General features: G+C 47.3%; 2 protein-coding genes across 2 annotated transcripts in view; one reads left to right on the forward strand and one right to left on the reverse strand.

Moving 5' to 3' along the window:
- Positions 1–21,748, forward strand: part of ABHD12B (abhydrolase domain containing 12B) — a 37,432-nt gene extending 15,684 nt beyond the window's left edge. The window contains exons 4-13 of the mRNA XM_028721634.2: positions 2,370–2,489; positions 3,010–3,040; positions 3,445–3,490; positions 3,583–3,712; positions 5,680–5,717; positions 8,591–8,673; positions 10,692–10,774; positions 14,895–14,973; positions 18,796–18,920; positions 21,107–21,748. Coding sequence (XP_028577467.2) covers positions 2,370–2,489; positions 3,010–3,040; positions 3,445–3,490; positions 3,583–3,712; positions 5,680–5,717; positions 8,591–8,673; positions 10,692–10,774; positions 14,895–14,973; positions 18,796–18,920; positions 21,107–21,131 — 760 coding nt within the window. The 3' untranslated portion in view covers positions 21,132–21,748. The remainder of the gene's footprint in view (positions 1–2,369; positions 2,490–3,009; positions 3,041–3,444; positions 3,491–3,582; positions 3,713–5,679; positions 5,718–8,590; positions 8,674–10,691; positions 10,775–14,894; positions 14,974–18,795; positions 18,921–21,106) is intronic.
- The window catches only part of PYGL (glycogen phosphorylase L), a 60,869-nt gene continuing 59,277 nt past the window's right edge, over positions 21,235–22,826 (reverse strand). Inside the window, exon 21 of the mRNA XM_077935618.1 lies at positions 21,235–22,601. Coding sequence (XP_077791744.1) covers positions 22,401–22,601 — 201 coding nt within the window. The 3' untranslated portion in view covers positions 21,235–22,400. The remainder of the gene's footprint in view (positions 22,602–22,826) is intronic.

A 22,826-nucleotide genomic window follows, 5' to 3' on the forward strand; every position in this document is an offset into this window, starting at 1 on the left:
AGGTCGAATTGCTGTGATAAAAATGAATGTATTGCCAAGAATGTTGTTTTTGTTTCAAACACTGCAAATTTTGGACAAAATGGACTGTTTCAAGAAGTGGCAGAGAGATATCTCTAGATTTGTCTGGTAGGGCAAGAAGCCTCGTATAAAATTTAAGATATTAACAGATGCTAAAGAAAGAGGTGGATTTGCCCTGCCAGACCTTAAACTTTATTATGAATCAGCTGCATTTTGCTGGTTGAGGGAATGGATGCTTCTTGAAAACATGGATTTGTTGGATTTGGAAGGTTTCAATAATGTATTTGGCTGGCATGCATATCTGTGGTATGACAAGGTTAAAGCACACAAAGCGTTCAAAAACCATATTGTCAGAAAAGCATTGTTTAATGTTTGGATAAGATATAAGGACTTGTTAGAAAATAAAACCCCAAGATGGTTGTCACCAATGGAAGCAAAGGCTCAGAAAAAACTCAATATGGAGGCCAAATGGCCGAAGTATTGGGAAATCTTGGAACAAGAGGGTGACAGATTAAAACTGCAGAGCTTTGAAAAATTAAAAAACAGAGTACGAGATTGGCTCCACTATTATCAAATAATGGAGGCTTATAATTTGGATTAAAAAATAGGCTTCCAGGTGGAAAAATCAAAATTGGAAACAGAATTGTTAGATCAGAAAGTTAAGAATTTGTCAAGAATGTATAACTTGCTGTTGAAATGGAATACTCAACATGAAATGGTGAAATCTGCTATGATTAAATGGGCACAAGATGTTGGACATAATATTATGATGGCTGACTGGGAACAGTTATGGACCACTGGTTTGAAGTTTACGGCATGTAATGCCTTAAAAGAGAATTTAATGAAAATGATCTACAGGTGGTACATAACACCAGTCAAGCTTGCAAAGATTTACCATTTGCCCAATAATAAATGTTGGAAATGTAATGAAACTGAAGGTACATTTTTTCACCTTTGGTGGGCATGCCCAAAGATTAAGGCATTCTGGGAGATGATCTATAATGAAATGAAAATGGTATTTAAATATACCTTTCTGAAGAAACCAGAGGCCTTCCTCCTGGGCATGGTCGGCCAATTGGTGCTAAAGAAGGATAGAACTTTTTTTATGTATGCTACAACAGCAGCAAGAATACTCATCGCAAAGCACTGGAAGACACAAGATTTACCCACCCGGGAAGAATGGCAGATGAAACTGATGGACTACATGGAACTGGCGGAAATGACTGGCAGAATTCAAGACCAGGGAGAAGAGTCGGTGGAAGAAGATTGGAAAAAAAATAAAGTATATTTACAAAAACATTGCAAAAACATTGCAAAATTAATGAATGTTAGAAGGATGCTGGAATGAAGTTATATGGTTTTAGCAGAAATATAATAAAGAATTAAGTAAAAGTCGATTGATAATGGACCAAAAAGAAAAATGTAAGGTTAGACTGTTAAGATAAATTATAGAACAAAAATTGAGAAAGATGGAAAGAATTTGCGGAAACAATTAATTGAATTAGAATACAAAAAGGGAGGTGTGAGGAGGTCGATGAAACAAGCAAATGAAAGGTAAAGATATGGAATACTGGATGTATGGTTTTTTAATGTTATTGTTCTTTTTTACTGTATTGTTGTATTTTTTTTATGTTATTCTTTTTATGTACTGTAATGTAATGTTTGCCTTGTTAAATTTTTTGTTGTTGTCTCTCTTTTTCTTTTTCTTTTTGTAACCCCTAAACTTCTAATAAATATTTTTTTTTGGGGGGGGGGGGAACAATCTGGCCAGTGTGAAGGCATGTCTGTATTTTGGGATAGTTAATTTATACAAATATGGTGCCAGGGAATCAAACTGAGAACGGGGGGGGGGGGGGAGGCATACCAAGAACAGAATTTCTTTATCATGGCCAGATTGTTCTGTTGCTCTAAGTCCAATTAGCCTTTTTGCTTTATTAAAGCCCGTCATGAGAAGCTGATGTGGGTGGAATCCGCAGGAGAGGAGTTTTTGGTGCACAATTTGAAACCACACACTTTTATGGGGGTCTTGTGTCAGTAAGGGCAGTAGACCGGGTGGATTTAAGTTTAGACGGAGCCAATAATTAAGAGTTCTTTGCCAGGACCGAGCTTCTAGAGAGGGAAGACTTGAGGATGATCCGTATCTGCAAAACACCATGCATGTGCTTAGCAGCTTTGCTCTCACTTTTGCTTTCTCCTTTCTCTGTGCGCAAATCCGTATTTTTAGCTGATGCGCTCAAGGCTCGCTTTGTGCACTGATCTGGGCAGATGCAACTTGCCTCACTGCTCCCCCTTTCCATCTGCAGTGGGGCAGCCCCACTGTGGTTGAATAGGCCTTTTGCTTCTCCTCTTAGGCACTCCTTGCCTGACAACATGCGGGAGGAGGCTGAGGGGAAGGACCCCAGCTGGTACGAAGAGGCCCTGGCGGACAATAATCCCATCATAATCTATCTCCATGGCAATGGGGGGACCAGGTGAGTTTGAGACTGAAAGGAACAAAGGCAGCGCCCATGCTTCGTTATTCCCCTGCTCAGTTGTTGTTCTCCTGCATGCATCGTCTGGATGTTGGGACAGAAGGGCTGTAGCTTAGTGCAGGACACCTGCCCTGCATGCAGAATGGTCCCGGGTTCAAGGCCCAAGGGCATCCCGGTGGCGCCATTCCCCCTCCTGTGGCCGGTGTGAGTCTGAATAGTCTTGCTCATTTAACGACTTTAAAACTTTAAACCAGGCATAGGCAAACTCCGGCCCTCCAGATGTTTGGGACTACAATTCCCATCATCCCTAGCTAACAGGACCAGTGGTCAGGGATGATGGGTACTGTAGTCCCAAACATCTGGAGGGCTGGAGTTTGCCTATGCCCTGCTTTAAACCATGTCTTTTAATGGCTGGCTTGTGATCTGTTTATGAGTCATTCTGGAAATAAGCAAGTTGGCAATTTTGATCGCCGGCGACGATGATTAAACACTTGGCTCTCGTCTTTGACCTCTCTTACAGAGCAACAAGTCACAGAGTTCGTTTCGCAAAGGTAAGCTGTGGTGTTCCCTCTTCCCCTTTAAAAATAAGAACATAAGATGAGCCTGCTGGAACAGGCCAATGGCCCATCGAGTCCCCCCTCCTGTTCTCATAGCAGCCAAGCAGAAGCCCCAATGGGAAGCAGACGATCAGGATTCGAATACGAGCCCCCTCTCCCTTCCTCTGGTTTCCAGCAACTGGTGTTTAGAACCATTGCTGCCTCTGACTACGGAGTCAGACCATCCATCGTGGCTAGTAGCTACAACAGCCCTCTTTTCCTCCACGAATTTGTCCAATCCTCTTTCGAAGCTGGCCACCCCTGCCTCCCGTGGCAATGAGTTCCATAGTTTGCACTGTGCAAAGAAGGACTTCCTTTTAGCTTTCTGTTTCTGAAGTTTTGGCTTGTTTGTTCAACAGGCCATGAGTGACAGCGGCTTCCACGTCCTGGCTGTTGACTACCGAGGTAAGTTCCAACGCACAAATAATGCCGGGGTCTTGAGGGGCACGCGGATGCTGTGTTTTCCCTCTGAACCTTCATCCGATGCCTCCCTCCAGGCTACGCAGACTCCACCGGCCACCCCAGCGAAAACGGCTTCACCACGGACATCCTGTTTGTCTACGACTGGGTTAAAGCCCGCAGCCGCAACAGCACAGTCATCTTTTGGGGACACTCGATGGGCACTGGGTAGGTTTTGCGTTCTCAGCCCTGTCTCCAGACACCCTCTTTATTGTGGATTCTGTTGGAAACACGCCCAGGAAGGCTACCAACTTCCCAAGTCATTGGGACATCTCTCTGCTGGTCATCTCTGGCCGTAAATCTCCCTCAGTCCAGAGAGACCGGTAATAAGTGACCCCTCTCCTCTGAGAAGAGCACTCTAGTCTTCTAGCTTATCGTAACAGAAGAAAGACTCAATTAGTAGTTCTAAACTACTTTATTTACAGTCTTATAATACAGAGACTCCATCACTACATCTGTGCTCTTTGAACACCAGTACAGAACTGCATCGGGACGCAGGTGGACTTGCCGATCAGAAGGTCGGCAGTTCGAATCCCCGTGATGGGGTGACCTCCCGTTGCTCGGTCCCTGCTCCTGCCAACCTAGCAGTTCGGAAGCACGTCAAAGTGCAAGTAGATAAATAGGTACCACTCTGGGAGGAAGGTAAACGGCGTTTCCGTGCGCTGCTCTGGTTCGCCAGAAACGGCTCAGTCATGCTGGCTGCATGACCCGGAAGCTGTACGCTGGCTCCCTCGGCCAGTAAAGCGAGATGAGCGCCGCAACCCCAGAGTCGGCCACGACTGGACTTAATGGTCAGGGGTCCCTTTACCTTTACTTTACAGAACTGCATCACATACAGAAGTGAAACTAACTTCCAACGGTACTCAGACTTCCTGTCTCACACTCACTCAGACACTCACATGATGTATACAGAACATAGTACAATAGTAGCACTCACTGAAGCACCTCGGATAGATAAAAATCCTAACATCACTCACTCATTTTTAGGTAACCGTTTCTGTGTAAGCTAGTGCAGTATCAAGTGACATAAACAAATAGTTGTCATACACATAGTATACCCCTGTTGTACCAGTTCCACTTTTGGAACTACCTGCAACTGGATTGACCAGTTCAAACCTCTGGTTACCTGTCTTCCATGGGACTAGAGCTTTTGCTCTATCTTGGTCTGAGGAAACAGTGTTGACCCTTGCAACCTTCAGGTGTGGTTTTGTCTCTCCTGTGGACAAACTTGGCACCTCACTCAAGACCTCAGTGTCTGAAACATAGTTTGAGCTGGGGAGAGCACTCTTGTGTTCGAATTCTGCTCGCTGGTTTCCCACAGGCAGCTGTGTCCAGGGCGGCTGTCTACCAGCTCTCTCTGGTACGCAGGATGAGACCCTCCCTGCCCACAGACTGTCTCGCCAGAGTGATGCATGCTCTGGTTATCTCCCACTTGGACTACTACAATGCGCTCTACGTGGGGCTACCTTTGAAGGTGACTCGGAAACTACAACTAATCTAGAATGCGGCAGCTAGACTGGTGACTGGGAGCAGCCGCCGAGACCACATAACACCAGTCTTGAAAGACCTACATTGGCTCCCAGTATGTTTCCGAGCACAATTCAAAGTGTTGGTGCTGACCTTGAAAGCCCTAAATGGCCTTGGCCCAGTATCCCTGAAGGAGCGTCTCCACCCCCATCTTCTGCCCAGACACTGAGGTCCAGCTCCGAGGGCCTTCTGGCGGTTCCCTCGCTGCGAGAAGTGAGGTTACAGGGAACCAGGCAGAGGGCCTTCTTGGTGGTGTCCCCTGTCCTGTGGAATGCCCTCCCATCAGATCTCAAATAAATAAACTGCTATCTGACGTTTAGAAGACATCTGAAGGCAGCCCTGTTTAGGGAAGTTTTTATTGACTGATGTTTTAATGTATTTTTAATCTTTTGTTGGAAACCGCCTAGAGTGTGTGGGGAAACCCAGGCAGATGGGTGGGGTAGAAATAATAAATAATAATAATAATAATAATAATAATAATAATAATAATAATAATGGCCGGTTCCCATGAGAACAGGATGTCAGGCTCAATGAGTCATTGGGCTGATCCAGGAGAGATCTTCTGGGCCTGCGATGTGACAATATCCCTCTTTCCTGTTTCCCTGCAGAATTGCTACCAACACTGCTAGGAGGCTGAAAGAAAAAGGTAATTATTAATATCTGTGTGTGGAAGGGTCACAGCCTCACAATCCACGGGGGCCTGGTTGTGGGTACATTGTTGTTGTTTAGTCGTTTAGTCGTGTCCAACTCTTCGTGACCCCCTGGACCAGAGCACGCCAGGCACTCCTGTCTTTCACTGCCTCCAGCAGTTTGGTCAAACTCATGCTGGTAGCTTCGAGAACACTGTCCCACCATCTCGTCCTCTGTCGTCCCCTTCTCCTTGCACCCTCCATCTTTCCCAACATCAAGGTCTTTTCCAGGCAGTCTTCTCTTCTCATGAGGTGGCCAAAGTCTTGGAGCCTCAGCTTCAGGATCTGTCCTTCCAGTGAGCACTCAGGGCTGATTTCCTTCAGAATGGAGAGGTTGGATCTTCTTGCAGTCCATGGGACTCTCAAGAGTCTCCTCCAGCACCAGTGGGTACATAAGAAGCTGCAAAGTGCTTCCACTGCTGACAACAGCTCTCCAGCATTTTAGACAAGGGAGCCTGTTCCTAAATTCTACTTGGAGGCACCAGGGATCAAACCTGCGACCTTCTGCCGCCAAGGCAGATGCTCTGCCTTTGAGCTACAGATTAGAGAGAGCCATTTGCGCACGCTTTTGTGTGTAGGAAATGGCCTGTGCTACAGGGTTATTAAACCTTTAAACTAAGCCAGTGTAGTGTAGAGGTTAAGAGCGGTGGAATCGTAATCTGGTGAACCGGGTTCGCTTCCCCGCTCCTCCACATGCAGCTGCTGGGTGACCTTGGGCCAGTCACACTTCTCTGAAGTCTCTCAGCCTCACTCATCTCACAGAGTGTGTTTTTTTGTGGGGGAGGAAGGGAAAGGAGAAGGTTAGCCGCTTTGAGACTCCTTCGGGTAGTGATAAAGCGGGATATCAAATCCAAACTCTTGGCTTTTGCATAGGGTGAGCAAATTGGGGGCATGAGCCACAGATTTGGCCCTGAAATCCGTTTCAGCGGACACGGATTCCTCAAGGGTGTTTCTGAGCATGTTCAAAACGCCCTTCTTTCTCCGGTTTATTCTTACACCTCTCTGTTAACGCTTGCATGAAGCAACATCTGTTTGCGTATGAAGTCAAGAGAGAGGCTGTCGACACAAATGACAGATGCACCTGGGTCTCCCTCCTCACTTTCTCCCCTACTTCTGCTGAATCCTCACTCGTGACGCCATTCCTATGCACTTTCCCAATGCCCCTCACTCAAAACTGCCTATAGATTGCCCCTAGGTCTATAGGGGTTGGAAGAGACTGGGGTGATGAGGAAGCTGAGAAGTCACCTTACATAGGTTCCCTATTGGTAGGAGAAAATAACAGAGGCCAACCAGAGAATACTGAGAAGCAAGGCAGCTAGTAAGCTTGATCTTTATTGATCTGTTGCAACAGGGTGCTCTCCTCACCTGCAGGAAAGGAGGAACCCAGAAAAATGGTGTGCAAGGCCTTATAAAGACTTTTGAAATTGCCACCCTGTAGATCAAGACCACCCCCAGAAACATCATACATACATCACAAAAAAGGCGGTCTAAAACAGAAATTTGAATGTTGTTTTTCTCCTGTCGTTGTTTATCTCCTGTCTGGCAGGTTACTTGACTGGATTGCCTGGGGAGCCTGGCCAGTCTTTTGTAGTGATAAATACTTAGTTCCTGGGCCAGGTCACAGGCTCACACCCTATTCAAACACAGACATACCCTTAAGACAGGATTTGTGAAGGAAAAGACAATGGGAGGCTTCCCACTTTGACCTTGCAGAGAAAACATTTGCTCAGTTTAGGAATCAAAATGGCTTCAGGTCGGTCTTCCTGTGCTGATCTATGTACCTGCGGTTATGAACATTACCATATATCTAAGACCTCAAAATTCCTATCACAGATGGGATGAGAGTGGAACTCGACATGTGATTCCGAGCTGCGATCCTCCATTTGGGGACTAGATTGCGACCCTGCAATGATTTTGTGTCGGCAGCAACCAAACACGTCTCCATTTTCTTGGAATCCGCTTTGCAGTTGTTCTGGAGGGCTAACAGGGCTCCCTCTCCACACCCTCCTCAAATTTTGCAAGTTGACTGTTCAAGCCAGCCTGGATTTCTGTATATTTTGTCTCTGTCGGACTGGAATAGCTTGCTGTCCTGGTTCTTCTGGTGGGGAAAAGCTGCCCTTCTCCAGGGATTTGTCCTGGCGTCCCTCCAAGGGCTTTTCGTAGAATTGTAGAATTAAATCGCAGAATCGTAGTGTTGGAAGGGAACACCAAGGATCTAACTCCCCAGTACAGGAATCGCAGCTAAGGAATCACTGACAGATGTCAATCCAGCCTCTTTTTAAAAACCTCCAAGGAAGGAAAGTCCATCGCCTTTTGAGAGAGTCTGTTCCGCTGCTGACAGCTCTTGCCATCCAAAAGTGCTTCTTAAAGTTTAGTAGGAATCTTCTTTCTTGTCATTTGACTCCATTGCTTGAGGTGTGGGTCTGACCAAGGCAGAACTGAGCAGGACTAATAATAATAATAATAATAATAATTTTTATTTATACCCTGCCCTCCCCAGCCAAGACTGGGCTCAGGGAGGCTAACACCAGGTATAAAAACAATTGATTGAAATACAACTTAAAAACAAGATTAAAACACAACATTAAAATGCAGCCTCATTTCAGTAGGAACTCAAATCAAAAACTTTTTGGGGGGATGAAAACGTCAAGTCTTCACCAAGGCCAACTATCCAGACTGGTCCTACGTGGTCCAGGGGGAAAAAAGCCAGGGAAGTCCCCAAGTAGACTATGACTTTCCTTGATCTCGACACTCGACTTGCGTTGATGCAGCCCATGACTGCGTTTACTTCCACTTTCATCTTCCGATTCCCCCCCTCTTCCCCCCGCAGATGGAACCATAGTCGACGCCCTGGTTCTGGAGGCTCCTTACACCAACATCCGGGATGCAGCTGCCACCATCCCCGTTACAAAAGTAAGATTTAGCGCTCTTCTTTCGCCGCCCTCTTGCTGCCACTGAAACAGCTTGCTGAGCAACTCTGTAAACAGCGGGGGGTGCCAGCCGGCAAGCGGTTTTAATTTCTATTCTGTTTGGCCGGGATGGGGAACTTCAGCCCAGAGAGCCAAATATGGCATCTCAGTGTACCTTGAGCAAAAGTCAAATGTAACATGACAAGAGGCATTCTAGGTCAGACCATCCTGTTCTCACAGTGGCCACCCAGATCCCCCAATGGAAAACACATTAGCAGGATCCGAGCGCAAGGATCCTGCGGGTTCCAGTGACTGGTATTCAGAACCATTGCTGCCTTTGACCAGAGGATAGCCATTGTGGCTAGTAGCTGTTGATAGCCTTCTGCCCCATGAATTTGTCCAATCCCCTTTTTATAAGCCCTCCTAAGTTGATCGGCAAAAGGGACGCAGGTGGCACACTGATCCCTCTTTCTCTCCTGGCTTCAGCGAAAGCTGCGCATCCTGCATTCACTTCATAAGACGCACACACATTTCCCCTTACTTTTTAGGAGGGGAAAAGTGCGTCTTATAGAGCGAAAAATACGAGAATTACCATTGGGAAAAACCTAAACCAGGGGTTGGCAACCGAAGGCCTATGGGCCACAAGCGGCCCCCAGGGGTTGTTTAACTGGCCCAAGAGCCGCCCCCAAACTGAGCCACCCTCTCTGCGAGTCCCTGCGCACTGTGCTAAACCAGCGCAGCGCGGCACAGGGACACGCTTTTGCAGCACCAGAAATCGCGCCTGTGCAGACGCAGAAAATTGTGGGCCCACACGCGCTCTGGCCCACGGATGATGATGATGATGATAATAATAATAATAATAATAATAATAATAATAATAATAATAATAATAATAATTTATTTATACCCCGCCCATCTGGCTGGGTCCCCCCAGCCACTCTGGACGGCTTTCAACAAAACACTAAAATACAATAACCTATTAAACTTTAAAAGCTTCCCTAAACAGGGCTGCCTTTCGATGCCTTCTAAAAGTTTGGTAGTTGTACTTCTCTTTGACATCTGGTGGGAGGTTGTTCCACAGGGCAGGCGCCACTACCGAGAAGGCCCTCTGCCTGGTTCCCTGTAACTTGGCTTCTCGCAGTGAGGGAACCGCCAGAAGGCCCTCGGAGCTGGATCTCAGTGTCCGGGCAGAACAATGGGGGTGGAGACGCTCCTTCAGGTATACTGGGCCGAGGCCGTTTAGGGCTTTAAAGGTCAGCACCAACACTTTGAATTGTGCTCGAAAATGTACTGGGACCCAGTGTAGGTCTTTCAAGACCGGTGTTATGTGGTCTCGGCAGCTGCTCCCAGTCACCAGTGTAGTTGCCGCATTCTGGATTAGTTGTAGTTTCCGGGTCACCTTCAAAGGTAGCCCCACATAGAGCGCATTGCAGTAGTCCAAGTGAGAGATAACCAGAGCATGCACCACTCTGGTGAGACAGTCTGCGGGCAGGGAGGGTCTTAGCCTGCGCCCCAGGTGGAGCTGGTAAACAGCTGCCCTGGACACAGAATTGACCTGTGCCTCCATGGACAGCTGTGAGTCCAAAATGACTCCCAGGCTGCGCACCTGGTCCTTCAGGGGCACAATTACCCCATTCAGGACCAGGGAGTCCTCCACACCCGCCCGCATACTGTCCCCCCAAACAGTACTTCTGTCTTGTCAGGATTCAACCTCACTCTGTTAGCCACCATCCATCCACAGAGGGATCTCCACTGGAGTGAACTGGCCAGGTAAACCTTGCTGCCCCCTGACATAAATCCTCAGCCAGAAAATATGTTATATTTGGAACGTGGACTCCTCTTGCCACCGATATTGCAGCAATATAGACCCTCCACCACCCCACACACATTTGCTTTGCTGACACATTTACTGGGGCAATTTCACAAAGGCATTTTCCATCCATGGAAAATGTCCACCTTTTCCCAGGCTCTCTGTTCCGCTGAGACTTCTTCTAACGTGTCACCTGCACTTTCTTGAAACAGATCTACCGCAAGTTTCCTGGCTTTGACTATCTGATCTTAGACACGATGGCTCTCGCGGGAATGATCTTCCCAAACGACAAAAAGTGAGTCCGAAGGGTGCCACGGTGGCAGCGAGGTGGTTCTGTTTGGGGCACCTATGCCAGTGGAAGTCTGTGTACACTTGAGCAAAACTGGTGTCCTCTTATTTTGTTGTGTTTCATAAAAGGCATGCATCACTTAACTGTAAAAACAAAGTAAACCCTTAAAACGGTTTACAAAGAGAATATTATCATCATTATTAACATTTATATACCACCTCTATCCTCCAAGGATCACAAGTCGGTGCACGTGGTTCTCTTCCTTCCCATTTCATCCTCCCAACAAACTTGTGAGGCAAGTTAGGCTAAGAGATGGTGGCTGGTCCAAGGTCACCCAGGGAGCTTTCCTGGCTGAGTGGAGATTCAAACCCAGCTCTCCAGCACCCTTAACCATTACGCACACTGGCTGTTGTTGTAAACAAAAATTGCCCTTTTCCCTTATGGGGGACACAAGAGCCCATATAGAGTCCTTACATAGGTTCCCTATTGGTAGGAGAAGATAACAGAGGCCAACCAGAGAATATTGAGAAGCAAGGCAGCTAGTAAGCCTGATCTTCATTGATCTCTTACAACAGGGTGCTCCCCTCACCTGCAGGAGAGGAGGAGGGACCCAGAAAAATGGCATTCAAGGCCTTCTAAAGACTTTTGAAATTGCCACCCTGTAAATCAAGACCACCCCCAGAAACATCATACATACATCACAGCAGGGGTGTAACCTAAGACCACCCCTCAGATACATCACACCTTCATCACAAAAAAGGCGGTCTTAGAACAGAAATTTGAATGTTGTTTTTCTCCTGTCGTTGTTTATTTCCTGTCTGACAGGTTACTTGATTGGATTGCCTGGGGAGCCCAGCCAGTCTTTTGTAATGATAAATAATTAGTTCCTGGGCCAGGTCACAGGCTCACACCCTATTCATATCTTAAATGTGCCCTTAAGACAGGATTTGTGAGGAAAGAGACAATGGGAGGTTTCCCACTTTGACCTTGCAGAGAAAACATTTGGTCAGTTTAGGAATCAAAATGGTTCCAGGTTGGTCTTCTTGTGCTTGGTTGGTACACTTATGAACATTACCATATATCTAAGACCATAAAATTCCTATCACAATGTTCAGTGAAAACAACTCTTTAAAACATTCGAAAGAGAAACTCGGTAATAAATATAGAAAAAAAATTAAGATATCCATCAACATTCCACATTATGGAGTACTGTATTTTTCGCTCCATAAGACACACTTTTTTCCTCCTAAAAAGTAAGGGGAAATGTCTGTGCGTCTTATGGAGTGAATGTGCGGTCGATCGCTGGCACCTGCCCAGGCCTCCATTGTTGAATGTTCTGCAGACGGAGGCTGTTTGTTTCCCCAGCGACATGCGACTGGCTGATTAGATTATCTGTCTGGAAACTGTAGAAATGGCTCCCTTTCCTAAAGAAGCTGCAGAACTGTGAGTTGAACCCCATAAAAACAGGATTTTTTCCCTTTGCAAAGTAAGCCCAACAAAGTTGAGCTGATCCTCAAAAAAGGGGGCTTTTCCCCTTTGCAAAAGAAGCTGCACAACTGTGAGCTGACCCCCCCCCCCCAAAATGGGGCTTTTCCCCCTCTAAAAACTAGATGCGTCTTATGGTCAGGTGTGTCTTATGGAGTGAAAAATACGGCATTTCGTCTTTGCTTCAGGATAAGAACAGAAATCAGGCTCCAGCGGTGCGGTGGCAGCAAGAGGTCCCATTAGCTAAAGTGGTGCTTCAGCTTAAGAACAGTTTCAGGTTAAGAACGGACCTCCGGAATGAATTAAGTACTTAACCCGAGGTACCACTGTATATATATATATTTTAAAATAGATTTTTGGTAAACCATTTTGAGGTATTGTTGCAACCAAGCGGTATTCAAATTTTCTTAAATAACTAAAAATTGCAATTTAATTTGGGAGGCATCATCCTTAAGGCACAGGTTGGGGAACTGTTTTGGGGTCTGCGTTCACCCTTAGCCGTCACCCCACTGGGGTCCACATGCCAGCCAAAAGCGCCTGACCAAAATGGGTTTTACCCCTCACTCTTGCAGACTTTAGTGATGTATGGAAGGTGAGAGCTGGACCATAAAGAAGGCTGATTGCCGAAGAATTGATGCTTTTGAATTGTGGTGCTGGAGGAGACTCTTGAGAGTCCCATGGACTGCAAGAAGACCAAACCTCTCCATTCTGAAGGAAATCAGCCCCGAGTGCTCACTGGAAGGACAGATCCTGAAGCTGAGGCTCCAAGACTTTGGCCACCTCATGAGAAGAGAAGACTCCTTGGAAAAGACCCTGATGTTGGGAAAGATGGAGGGCACAAGGAGAAGGGGGTGACAGAGGACGAGATGGTTGGATAGTGTTTTCGAGGTTACCAGCATGAGTTTGACCAAACTGCGGGAGGTAGTGGAGGACAGGAGTGCCTGGCGTGCTCTGGTCCAGGGGGTCACGAAGAGTTGGACACGACTAAACGACTAAACAACAACAACAACTTGCAGACTTCCTCTATGTATGCAGAGAGAGACAACCTTCCCCTCAGGGGATCTGTAAAAATCAGATGAGGATGGGGATTATGACTTCCTGCCTGGTCACCAAATGATCAACCTGATGAGAAATGAGGAACAATTTTTGCGGCTTACTGGGTCACCGCTCTGCCCTGCCCAGCCCTTTAGAATAAAAACCATGTGGTACTTCTAGACTCTTAAATCTGTTCCCTGCTTGGTGGGGCTGCTACCACTGAAAAATTATATTGGAGACCAGGTGGGCCATCAGGAAAGGCTTTGTAGCTGGCCTCACACTTAAAAAGAGAGAGAAAAGAATGCCTCTTCTAAGATTGTTCTACATCACATCTAAAGCCAAAGTATGACTCTTGCTTAAAAACTATTTTTTAAATTTGTTTGTTGTTGTTTAGTCGTTTAGTCGTGTCCGACTCTTCGTGACCCCCTGGACCAGACTCGTGTTTGTAGCTTCGAGAACACTGTCCCACCATCTCGTCCTCTGTCGCCCCTTTCTCCTTGTGCCCTCCATCTTTCCCAACATCAGGGTCTTTTCCAGGGAGTCTTCTCTTCTCATGAGGTGGCCAAAGTCTTGGAGCCTCAGCTTCAGGATCTGTCCTTCCAGTGAGCACTCAGGGCTGATTTCCTTCAGAATGGAGAGGTTGGATCTTCTTGCAGTCCATGGGACTCTCAAGAGTCTCCTCCAGCACCAGAATTCAAAAGCATCAATTCTTCGGCAATCAGCTTTCTTTATGGTCCAGCTCTCACTTCCATACATCACTACTGGGAAAACCATAGCTTTCACTATACGGACCTTTGTTGGCAAGGTGATGTCTCTGCTTTTTAAGATGTTGTCTAGGTTTGCCATCGCCTTTCTCCCAAGGAGCAGGCGTCTTTTAATTTCGTGACTGCTGTCACCATCTACAGTGATCATGGAGCCCAAGAAAGTAAAATCTCTCACTGCCTCCATTTCTTCCCCTTCTATTTGCCAGGAGGTGATGGGCCAAGTGGCCATAATCTTCATTTTTTTGATGTTGAGCTTCAGACCATATTTTGCGCTCTCCTGTTTCACCCTCATTAAAAGGTTCTTTAATTCCTCCTCACTTTCTGCCATCAAGGTTGTGTCATCTGCATATCTGAGGTTGTGGATATTTCTTCCGGCAATCTTAATTCCGGCTTGGGATTCATCCAGCCCAGCCTTTCGCATGATGAATTCTGCATATAAGTTAAATAAGCAGGGGGACAATATACAGCCTTGTCGTACTCCTTTCCCGATTTTGAACCAGTCAGTTGTTCCATATCCAGTTCTAACTGTAGCTTCTTGTCCCGCATAGAGATTTCTCAGGACACAGATGAGGTGATCAGGCACTCCCATTTCTTTAAGAACTTGCCAATTTTTTAAATTGCTCCCGTGCAAATTTAATTGATTTAACCAGCTTGTCGGCTAAAGTGCCACCTATTTCATAAACTGTCTTGTGATTTTTGGATGAAGGGTGGTATATAAATCTAATCATCTCGTGTTCTAATTTTCCAAATCACTTTGGGAGCCAGGGTTTGGCCAAAGATGCAGGATAAAACCAGAATAACCAAATGCTTGGTGGTTCATTGCATTCTGTCTCCATCTGCAGCGTCCAAGCGTTGTCCAGTCCTATCCTGATCATACACGCAGAAGATGATGCGATCATACCAATACAGCATGGAAGAAAGGTAACAAAGCCTTTGTACTATTCTAATCTTCTTTTTTCATTTCTTTTAAAAGTGGGAAGGCCATGCAGCCGTGGAATGAAGCCTCCATGGTTATCTGCTCACTTAGCAAGTACAGTGGTGCCTCGCAAGACGAAATTAATTCGTTCCGCAAGTTTTTTCGTCTAGCGAATTTTTCGTCTTGCGAAGCACGGTTTCCCATAGGAATGCATTGAAAATCAATTAATGCATTCCTATGGTCAAAAAAAGTCCAAACAAAGCCAAATTTGGTACAACAAGAGTTTATTAAGTGCTCTTTAAAGTCACAAATACTGTAAAGAGCATTTCAAAATTCAAACCCAGAATTTTTTTTAAAAAACAGCAGAGTGGCCCAATGGTCACAGAAAATCATAAAAATGCAGAAAAAAACCACACAAGCTTCCAGGTTCTTGCAAACCCCTCCCCAACTGTTCCCCCAGCCACCCACCACACAGAAATTCAAACCCAGAATTTTTTTCGTCTTGCGAAGCAAGCCCATAGGGAAATTCGTCTTGTGAAGCAGCTCGAAAAGCAGAAAACCCTTTCGTCTAGCGAGTTTTTCGTCTTGCAAGGCATTTGTCTTGCGGGGCACCACTGTAAAATGGTGGCAGAGTGGGGTGGGGTAGGGTAGGGGGGCAGAACTATGGATTATTTTCACAATTACAAAGGGCTCCTTGTTCGGTCACCTGGGGACACAGTTCTCCTCGCCCTAGGCGAGCGACTATTCGTCATTGCCATTCTAGGGCTGAAAATGCAAGGTCAGATAGGTTACGCTTTCAAACTGGGCCAGGGAACCTTTGTCCCTTCTGGGATTGCTGGACTACAGTTCCCATCATCCCTGGCTCTGAGCTATGATGGCTGGGGCTGGCGGAAGTTGCAATCCAACAGCCGTAGGGCAACTGGTCCCTATATGTTGCTCTAAAACATCCTTTGCAACTACTGCCTCGAATTCCTTGTTGCTTAGTCATTTCCTGGACATTCAAAGCAACCTGCATTTATTTCAGAGGGACCAGGGTGCTCATTTTGAGAGGGAGTGGTGAGTGGGTTGTTCACTCTACATATACCATATTTTTTGCTCTATAAGACTCACTTTTTCCCTCCTAAAAAGTAAGGGGAAATGTGTGTGCGTCTTATGGAGTGAATGCAGGCTGCACAGCTATCCCAGAAGCCAGAACAGCAAGAGGGATTGCTGCTTTCACTGCGCAGCGATCCCTCTTGCTGTTCCGGCTTCTGAGGTTCAGAATTTTTCTTTTCTTGTTTCCCCCCTCCAAAAGCGTCTTGTGGTCTAGTGTGTCTTATAGAGCGAAAAATATGGTAATTTTTTTTTAATGCTGCAACATGCTTTGAACCTTTTGAAGAATGGTGGCACCAGAAGTTTTAAAGTCAGGGCCAAGTTGGAGGTGGGGGATTTCGACAGTGGAAATGAAACCACAGGCCGATGCCTCACCTCGCAACGCAAGGTGTGATTTTGCAGGAGGGCTTGCGATGAGACTGTCAGAACAGGATGCGGTTTCCAATTCCAGCTCACAAAACGTGTCGTGTGCCGCTGCAAGTTCTCTCAGACCTAACCTACCTCACAAGGCTGTTGAGAGGATAAAATGAGGGAAAGGGGGGAGAATCATTGGAAGCGACCATGAACTCTGTGGGATAAAACCATAATAATAAAAAATCACAAGTCGTGTGTCTCTGTTTCTCAATTTGATCGTTTTACATGGTATTGTAGTTAATGGTTCCACGTCAAAGTGACACGTGGGGTGTTGCAGGGTTCTGTCCTGGGCCCGTTGTTGTTCAACGACTTTATAAATGACTTGAAGGAATTGAGGGGATGCTCATCCAATTTGAAGATGACACCCAACTAGGAAGGGTAGCTAATGCTGCAGAAGACAGAACCAGAATTCAAAATGACCTTAACAGATTGGAGACCTGGGTGCAAGCTAACAAAATGTATTTCAATAGGGACAAATGTCAGGTTCTGCACTTAGGCAGGAAGAGGTAAAGGTAAAGGGACCCCTGACCATTAGGTCCAGTCGTGGCCGACTCTGGGGTTGCGGCGCTCATCTCGCTTTATTGGCCGAGGGAGCCGGTGTACAGCTTCTGGGTCATGTGGCCAGCATGACTAAGCTGCTTCTGGCGAACCAGAGCAGCACACGGAAACGCCGTTTACCTTCCCGCCAGAGCAGTACCTATTTATCTACTTGTACTTTGACGTGCTTTTGAACTGCTAGGTTGGCAGGAGCAGGGACCGAGCGACGGGAGCTCACCCCGTTGCGGGGATTCGAACCGCCGAACTTCTGATCGGCAAGCCCTAGGCTCTGTGGTTTAGACCACAGTGCCCAGATGCACAAATATAGGATGGGGGACACCTAACTTACTAGCAGTACATGTGGAAAGGATCTAGGGGACTTAGTGACCATGAGTCAACAGTGTGATGCAGCAGGAAAACCAAAGCTAATGCTATTCTAGGCTGCATCAACAGTGCCCAGATCAAGGGAAGCAATAGTCCCACTCTATTCTGCCTTGGTTAGACAAGACTTGGAATACTGTGTCCAATTCTGGGCACCGCAATTTAAGAAGGATGTTGACAAGCTGAAACGTGTGCAGAGGAGGGCGACCAAGATGATCCAGGGTCTGGAAACTAAGCCTTATGAGGAAGGGTTGCTGGGTATGTTTAGCCTGGAAAAGAGGAGACTGAGAAGAGATATGATGGCGATCTTCAAATATCTTAAGGGTGGGTGCATGCTTGTTTTCATCTGCTCTGGAGGGTAGGATTCGAACCAATGGCTTGAATCAAGTGGCAAGAAAGGAGATTCCAAGTAGGCATTCAGAAAAACTTTGTTCAACTGTCAAACAGCTCTTACTGTCAGACTCCCATGAGAGGTTGTGGTCTCTCCTTCCTTAGAGGTTTTTAAGCAGAAGTTGAATGTGTTGGGAAACTGTGTACATGCAGCAACTCACACAGAGTCAATTAAGGTTTGGCAGACAGCCAGAAGGCAATCTGAAGGAGTAAGTCTGCCTGGTGATAACAGACATGCAGATAGCTCCCTGATTGGTCAAGCTCTTTCAAGGGAGTGATAATTAATGGCCTACTAACTGGAATGAGTTAGTTCAGAGGTTCAGAGTTCTGTGTGTCAGTGTAGGAGTTGTGAGTCGTGTCAGAGAGAGCTAGCTAAAGATCCGTGTTCTGTTCGTGTAAATAGTTCACTGTATATAATCACCTAACTACAAGTTCCTGGTTCCTGCTTCGTCTATCCTGTCTGCAGCCAAGTCGCCAATTGCTTCCATGGATTCTGTGTGTACTCTGCTAGGTCTGGCTAAGGTCCTGCAACTAGTCAAGCTGCGAAACACCAAATAGGTTTTACCAATAGGATGGCGATCTATCCTGGATGCTTTAGCTGAGATGACAGCATTGCAGGGGTTTGGACTAGATCAAAGGTCGGCAACCTTATCCAAGGATGGGCTGGTCGACGCTCCGTCTATCGGAGGATGGGCTGGAGCGTGTGAGCATGCGTGCTCTTCTGGGTCAGAGGAGCACCTGTGTACGTGCGCACACGCTATTTCTGGCGCACATCCGGGTCAGGAGAGCGCCCATGAGCATCCACACAGGCGCCATCAACCCAGAAGTTGGTCCCCGTGTCGCTAAGAGCGGGCAGTGGCAGGGGTCGCCATAGGCCAGTTAGACAAGACTCGTGGGCCGCTACGGGCCCATGGGCCATGGTTTGCCGACCCCTGGACTAGACGACCCCCGTAAGATTCTATGAAACTAAGAAACCCCAGATGCTGCAACCTGCCTCATTCGTTCCCTTACAGCTCTTTGAGATTGCATACAACGCTTCGGAGAAGAAAGAGAACGTCGTGTTTATTCCTTTACCTTCTGCCCTGGGCTTAGGACACGACTACATTTCCTTCCACCCTGATCTTGCCGGCATCGTGAAGTAAGTGGGCGGAAAGAAGAGAAACGCTTTTGCAGAATGGGGTCCCTGACCCCTGACTTCCTTTTGACACTCTGGGGGCTGGGAAGCAGCAGGGAGCTGGGCTCACGCAGCTGCCGGCTCCAGCAGAAAGAGGGATGTGCAAATTTGCTGTGCTGAAAGCCCAAGAAGCAGCCTTTAGCCCAGGCTTTTTGCCTTAGCTCTTTGCAAGAGGGAGGACCCATTCTTCATCGCTCCTGCACCTTGATAAGAGAGACTGCCCAACCGTCCTGCCCTGTCCTGCTCATGAGCAGTGGTGGTTGTTTAGTCGTTTAGTCCTGTCTGCCTCTTCGTGACCCCCTGGACAGAGCATGCCAGGCCCTCCTGTCTTCCACTTCCTCCTGCAGTTTGGTCAAACTCATGCTGGTAGCTTTGAGAATACTGTCCCACCATCTCGTCCTCTGTCGTCCCCTTCTCCTTGTGCCCTCCATCTTTCCCAACATCAGGGTCTTTTTCAGGGAGTCTTCTCTTCTCATGAGGTGGCCAGAGTATTGGAGCCTCAGCTTCAGGATCTGTCCTTCCAGGGAGCATTCAGGGCTGATTTCCTTCAGAATGGAGAGGTTGGATCTTCTTGCAGTCCATGGGACTCTCAAGAGTCTCCTCCAGCACCAGAATTCAAAAGTACCCATTAGCAGTATAACCTCAGTATTTTTTAAAATAACTCCGTGATCATTGCAGAAATCAGTATGGCAGGCAGAGGGAACATGTCTCTCCATTGCATGACCAAGGAGAACATGCTTAAATGCCATGGCAGCACTTGGGCCTGTTCAAGGCATAACACCGGTCTTGAAAGACCTACATTGGCTCCCAGTATGTTTCCGAGCACAATTCAAAGTGTTGGTGCCGACCTTGAAAGCCCTAAACGGCCTCATCCCAGAATATCTGAAGGAGCGTCTCCACCCCCATCACTCAGCCTGGACACTGAGGTCCAGCTCCAGGGGCCTTCTGGTGGTTCCCTCAACATGGAACCAGACAGAGGGCCTTCTCAGTGGTGGGAACCAGACAGAGGGCCTTCTTGGTAGGGAAGTTTTTAATGACTGATGTTTTAATGTATTTTTAATCTTTTGTTGGAAGCCGCCCAGAGTGGCTGGGGAAATCCAGGCAGATGGGCGGGGTATAAATAAATAAATAAATAAATAAATAAATAAATAAATAGGCCTGCAGTCAGAGGTGGTTTTCAGTGGCCGGGCAGCTCTTGCAGAGCTAATGTGGCTTCCTCCATGTTATATTGGAGTTGTAGTCTGATATAACACGGAAGAAACCACATTGGCTACACTTGACCGAGGTCAGAGGTTAGCAAACTTTTTCAGCAAACCTTGTGGGGGCCCAGACTATTTTTTTTTGGGGGGGGGGGATGAACAAATTCCTATGCCCCACAGATAACCCAGAGATGCATTTTAAATAAAAGGACACATTCTACTCATGTAAAAACATGCTGATTCCCAGACCGTCTGCAGGCTGGATTTAGAAGGCAATTGGGCCGGATCCGGCCCCGGGCCTTCATTTACCTACCCATGACCTAGGCGATGGGGAGACATCCTCAGAGGTGGCTGGTCCCCTGCAAGTGGTTCCCTTCCCCCAATTTAAAACAAACACACCTTCCATATTTACTGAAATGGCATATAGGTGCACCCACGTACACAGAGTGTACTCTTCTGCCCAAATGCTGCACCAGAGTTTACCAAACCTGGGACTACAACTCCCATCATCCCCAACTAGCAGGGCCCGTGGGTCATGGATGATGGGAGTTGTAGTCCAGAAACAGATGGAGACCCAAGTTTGGGAAACCCTGTCCCAGCCTAAAGGCAGCCTAAGTACAGGGCCGTCTTACCCATAGGTGCTAGGGGTGCGGGGTACCCGGGTGCCGGGCTCTCAGGGGTGCCAGGCTGAGAGTCTGGGGCCTGAGAGTTGAGACCGGGGAAGAGGCCTCCATCAGTTGAAGTGAAGCAATGGGCTCTTCTGTTGCAGGTGGCTCTGCGCCGTGAGTTTGGGGGCGACTGAGCCAGTGAGACGCTGAAGCGGTAGGGTGGATATTTGCACCCCGGCGCCGCATATGCTTAAGACAGTCCTGCCTAAGTAGATACCTAGCATGGCCCCTGGTTGAAGGAATATCAATCATGCCTCTTTGTTTCCCTCCTGTTCCCAAACAGAAACTTCCTCCAGAGTGTTAAGTGACAGCAGCAACGCAGGAAGAGAAACAGCCGCTGTCAACCGCAAGGAACGCTGCGCCGTACTCCAGTTCAAATTGCTACCGATAATAAAACGAGCCATGAACAGGAAGAGTGGGTTTCGTTTTTATTTTACCAGGTGAATGTTCAGGAATGCAAGATTTGTGGCGTGGACCCGGGAGACAAGAAAGCGGGGAGACGGGAACACAAACTGATGCATGCAGCCCTTGCAAAGATGTGGGGTTGGTGGCTTCTTTTTTTGTATTAATGCACCTAAAAGTGGATATTTTAAGCACTACCTGAGCAGGACACTCTCTCTCCCCTTCTTAGCGCATCTTGCTCACTGCAGGCAAGCAGCCGGCATGTACCTGCAGAGCGCACCAATGGCATTGAACACATAGCACCTGCTGCAATACCTCAGGGTATCCGTTAAAAGCACTTTGGTCCAGCGACTGTAGGACAGATTATAGGGCTCAGCCAGACGTCCTTTTGCACCCCACTTTCTAGGCACAGGTCTGTACTTTAAAGCTCCGCATCTGAGTGGGTGGGGTTTTTTTTCCATTCCAGTGCTTCCCCTGGGAAAACCCACATTTTAATTCCAAATCAGAGCAGATAACAAGCCGCGTTTGCCAAATGCTGGGAGAATAAAACCACAGGCTCAGAGACAGAGCTTTGAAATGCAGAAAGGGAGTCTGGATATCGCCATAGGCAAATTGGAACAGGGATCCCTTTTTGGTGGGGAAGACCCTTGGCCACAAGATGGCTGAGACAGCAACATGAAGACCCCCAGGGATTCTGCTGCCACCATTTTCGACACACCTCTCTCGCCAGACAGGTCCCAAACCCTCTGCGAAGGGTTTATCTGATGGGTAACCAATCCCTTATCTTTTAAAAAGAGATGAGGATGCAAAAGAGCAGCTTGTTGACTCGATTTTGCCATTGGTCCTTCCTGGAAACTGGTTCAACAGCAGCCCCATCCTGGGAGCTTCGAAAAAGAGACTTAGGACTAGGAATTCCCAGGCTGCCAAGGGAGGGGGAGGAGGGGGGGGGGTTCATGAAACTCAGAAGTGCCCTTCAACCGGCTTCACACTTCTGCAGAATTCACGGAAGAAGTCAGATTCCCCTTTCAACGCCAATAAAAGCAGAAAGAAAAAGAGCCCACAACTTTTAACTACTGTTAGCGTCACTAAACAAGCGTGAGCTTGCCTCGCACAAAGCACACAGGGCCGCACACTCACTACTCGGGTAGAGCTAACTCCCCGGGGCTCGTGCAAACTCAGACGTGCATCTTTTCGGACGTGTCGTTGGCCAGCATCTCGTCCGCCACGTCGCGGGGCACATTGGGGGGCGGGATCTTCAAGTCGGAAGGCTCCACCCCCCAGATGTCCCGGGCGTACTCCTTAATGGTCCGGTCGCTGGAGAACTTCCCGGAGGCGGCGATGTTCCTGATCACCATTTTGGTCCACTCCTTGGCGTTCTGCGAAAAGAAGCTGACTTGAGAATCGCAAAGGTCTCATTTCCTTTTTCCCCCTTTCAATTTTTTTTATTAATTTTCCAAAAAAATTAAAACAAACAAACAAATATACATCCTATTTGTAATTAAACCAGTCTTGGTAACATTGTAAAGTGACTTCCTGAAATCCCCCTGGTTACCGGGGAGTGGGGGAGTCGCCAAAGGGCACCCACCGGATCACCAGGTCCT

Source organism: Podarcis muralis, chromosome 1 (genome assembly GCF_964188315.1).
Source record: "Podarcis muralis chromosome 1, rPodMur119.hap1.1, whole genome shotgun sequence".
Classification (NCBI taxonomy): Eukaryota; Metazoa; Chordata; class Lepidosauria; order Squamata; family Lacertidae; genus Podarcis; species Podarcis muralis.